We start from the raw sequence: 3640 nt of genomic DNA, 5'->3' as shown, positions 1-3640 counted from the left end.
AGATGGAGGGAGTGAGGAGGGATGGAGGCCAGAGCCCAAGGGCCAGCACCTGATGCCCCCACCCCCTCTCTGCTCTCACCAGGAACACCCCGTGGGCATAGAGGTGGATGCCCAGCTGAATGCCGTTGACGATCTTCTCCCGAGCCCACTTGGGGATGCCAAAGTTGGCGATGAGGGCCATGACCGGGACAGCAAAGAACCTGGGGGAGGGGGGTGAGCGCTGACCTCTGCCTACCTCCCGCTCCCGGGCCCAGGGCCTGCTCCCTAACAGTGCCCGGCCCTCCCCTGGCCCCGTGCCCAAGGCCCTTCCCCAGGCAGGGCTCCTGGGCCAGGCCCAGGCTAAGGTCTCACCAGAAGATGTCAGAGGCAGAGTAGGAGCCTGGATTAGGAGAGGTCAGAGGTCAGGAGGGGGAGTTTTGAGCAAAGGTAGGGAAGGGAGCAGACGTTAATGAGAGTCGGGTGGCAGAGGGAGAAGAGGTCCGGAAGGCCGGGACACCTCACCAGGAGCTGTAGGAACCGTGGTCAGAGATGGGAAGGGGGGTTGGAGGTCTCACCAGAGTGTGTAGGCAGCAAAGAAGGGCCCATAGAATGGCTGCTTCTCGGGGAAGTGCCTCAGGGAGACCAGCACCGCATAGCAGAACCACACATAGGCGGCCACCTGGAGGCCGATGAGCCCGTAACCCGCTGGAGACTCGTAGGTGTAGAGCACCTGCCCTGGGTCAAAGAACTGGCCAAGAGAGTGGGAGACAGTGAGGAACCGAGACAGCCGGCCTGCGGCCCCCTAGGCCTCCCTCTTCATTTTCAGATGAGGAAACTGAGGCCCAGAGCCAATATTCACCCTCATGTTCTCTGACTCTGGTGCTCGGGTGACAGAGAAGCCACCAGTCAGGAGCCAGAGACAGCTTCGAGGCCCACAGCCTCAGCTGCCAGGCTGCCAGGCTGGGCCCTGGGGCCGCCTTCCTCACCCCAAAAAGGAGGATGCTGGGCTCCTGGACCTCAGAGGGGGCCGTGTCTCCCATGGAGCTGGCATCCCCCTCCTGGGCCACCAGGGCTGGCACCAGCAGAGAGGAGAGGCTGGACCAGGAGGGGCTGGCTGGCAGGGAGGAGAGAGGCCAGCACAGCCCCTGGGGAGGGGAGGGAGGGCCAGGCTCCTACCTCGGCCTCATAGATAAGGAGAACCACGTGTGTGAGCGTGTAGAGTGTCATGTAGACGGAGAGCTTCACTGAACCTGAATGGCTGATCCTGCCCCTGGGGATGGAGGGAGAAAAGAGAGACAGAGAGAGCATCAGGAAGGGGGCAGTGGTGAGCCCTTAGGCCTCACTCCAGATTCCCTCTCTTTCCAGATGCCCCCCCTCTGCCCCCTGTGCCCAGGCACCGTGTCACAGTGAAGCCTTTTCCCAGCAGGATCAGCATCAGTAAGAAGATGAGGAAACTGACGGAAAACAGTAGTTTGGCTGAGGGAGAGGAAGGAGGAGCGGGCTCAGAGAGGGGCCCAAGCCCCTGCCCGGCCGCTAGTGCCCAGCCCACACGGTCCAGGCCTCACCCACGATCTTCAGGCTCTCGTTGCCAATGCCGTTGCTGGCGTACTGACCCCAGTAGATGCAGAAAAACAGGAGGCTGAGGACTAGAAAGGGCAAAGGCAAGTCAGTGCGTGTGCATTTAGGAAGCGCCTCCTGCCGCTGGGAAGAAAGGACAAAGGAGAGTGGCCCGGCCCTCCCCAGGCTTCCCCAAAGCCAGAATGGCCCTGAGCAGGCTCCTCGGGGATCCAGGGGTCCCAGGCCCCCAGCTCTCACCTTCCACTCCTGCTGCCGCCATGAACATCTTGTAGGTTGTGTGAAGCAGCTGTCGGCCCTTCAGCAAGTCTGGGGTCAGGGTGGAGGGGGAGAGGTGTCCATGGGGCACCCCCCAAGGCCACACCATCCTCCAGGGGCTCCCCTCTCCTCCCACATCTACATGGTGACTTACAACCGAAGTAACAGGAGAGGAGGAAGATGAGGGTGAAGATGAGGAGGAAGGTCACATCCGTCTCCAGGATCCCTGGACCAGGCAGAGCAGGGATGGGGTCAGGGCCCAGGGACCCCCAATGCCCTCACAGGCCCTACCCTCGCCCCCCTCCTCCCACTCACCGAATTCATCAGCAGAGAAGTGGCGGGTCCAGAAGGACTTGCCATTGGTCAGCACCATCTCGTACTCCAGCTGCAGCCCATCCCCCTGCAGGGTGGCAGCGGGGCCTGAGCCAGGGGGCCGGAAGGCGGCGGGACAGCAGGGGGGAGGGGTCAGGCTAGGGGGCGCGTGTGGCGGCGGGTCGCCTTACCCCACACTTGCTGAGGGCGATGTACCACCATCTCTCCCGCACAGAACGGAAGCTTCGGCCACTGGAGCAGCTCAAGTAGCGGACACCCCCCTCAGACACCACCTGCCAAGGAGGGCCTCAGGGAGCAGGGCCAAGGCCGGGGCCCCGCATCCCCCTTCTCTGTGCGGCTACTATGAACTAGTTTAGCAGGGTGCTTGGCACATGGTAACCGCTTAATAAATGCTGGATTACCCACCCATCTCTGCCCCTCACACAAGACTCCGCCCTTGGGTGCACAGGCCACGCCCCCACCAGAGACCCCACCCTATTAAGCCACGCCCCGTTGCCCAAGCCTCCACCTCCTTACATCCAGGCTCCTCCCCCTTTTTCAGTGGGGGCTCTCCATAGCCCCCGTTCAGCCCTTCTCCCCAAGCCCAGGCCACGCCCCTTCCTCCCTGAAGCCCAGCCCCACTTACCTGACAGCCTGACCAGGGGTACTGGGTGGTTAGGTTGATCACCTGGTTGTTCTCGGGCCGAATCACCGCCTCTTTGGCCAAGCAGTCCTGGGGGGATGGAGGGATGACGTCCTCCCGGGCTGGTTCTTCCCCAGCCCTCCCCTTCTGCTCCCCCGCCCGACTTCTCCTTTTCCCTGGGGGGTCTCCCACCTTGTCTTGGGCCTTGTATACTGCTGGCCATTGGGAAGGGTCATCGAAGTAGAGCAGGATGTTCTCACAGCATTTGGCCTGCGAAGACAGGCAGGGGAGGGGCGGACTGGGGGGGGCCTCAAGCCTTGGCCCGGGGAAGGGGGCCCCTTTGGAGATTTGAAGACACCAGGAATTGGATCAAGGGCTTGGATGAGGTTGTCACCTCCTCCCTCCCACATTGGGCACCACAAAGGAAGGGACAGTGAAAGGCAGTTGAACCCAGGTCCTCGGACTCGCAGCATAGCCCGAAGGTCCTCGAGTGGGGATGGAGCTCGGGAGATCTCATTTCAGGAGTCCCGAGGAAGGTCTCCCTTTGGGGGGAAAGTCTCACCTCAGGATATTTGAACCTGAAGTCCAGCCGGCCATAATCGGAGAGAAAGCAGAACCTTGTCAGGAATACCCAGTCCTAGGGAAGGCAAAGGGTCAGAGCCTCCCCAGCTGCCCCTCGGCACAGCTCCGTCCTTGTCAGCTCTGCCCAACACTTGCCTAGACCTCAGGATCTTCCCAGGCGGGACCGTGGGTCCCACCTAACCCATTGTCTCCCCAGGCCGGACTCAATACCTTCCTGGCCCTGACCCCGACGTCTCCTTAGCCAGGGGTCAGTATCTTCCAGTCCCGACCCCAGTATCTCCCTGGTCTTGA

At 62.0% G+C, this 3640-nt stretch overlaps 1 protein-coding gene across 1 annotated transcript; it reads right to left on the bottom strand.

Annotated features, from left to right (window-relative positions):
• Positions 1 to 79: 79 nt before the first annotated feature.
• Positions 80 to 3404, bottom strand: TMEM145 (transmembrane protein 145; the record flags this gene model as incomplete). Its single annotated transcript, XM_044683341.1, has 12 exons — positions 80 to 200; positions 555 to 727; positions 1156 to 1249; positions 1377 to 1455; positions 1545 to 1625; positions 1795 to 1863; positions 1967 to 2038; positions 2128 to 2212; positions 2316 to 2417; positions 2771 to 2857; positions 2960 to 3037; positions 3330 to 3404. Coding segments are annotated over 12 exons (1116 nt in total), but the record flags the coding sequence as incomplete, so codon positions are not given.
• Positions 3405 to 3640: the final 236 nt, after the last annotated feature.

The sequence above is a fragment of the Gracilinanus agilis genome, unplaced genomic scaffold (genome assembly GCF_016433145.1).
Source record: "Gracilinanus agilis isolate LMUSP501 unplaced genomic scaffold, AgileGrace unplaced_scaffold1938, whole genome shotgun sequence".
In the NCBI taxonomy this organism is placed as follows: Eukaryota; Metazoa; Chordata; class Mammalia; order Didelphimorphia; family Didelphidae; genus Gracilinanus; species Gracilinanus agilis.
Note: the sequence above shows the minus strand (reverse complement) of the source record. Positions and strands in the feature narration are given on the sequence as shown.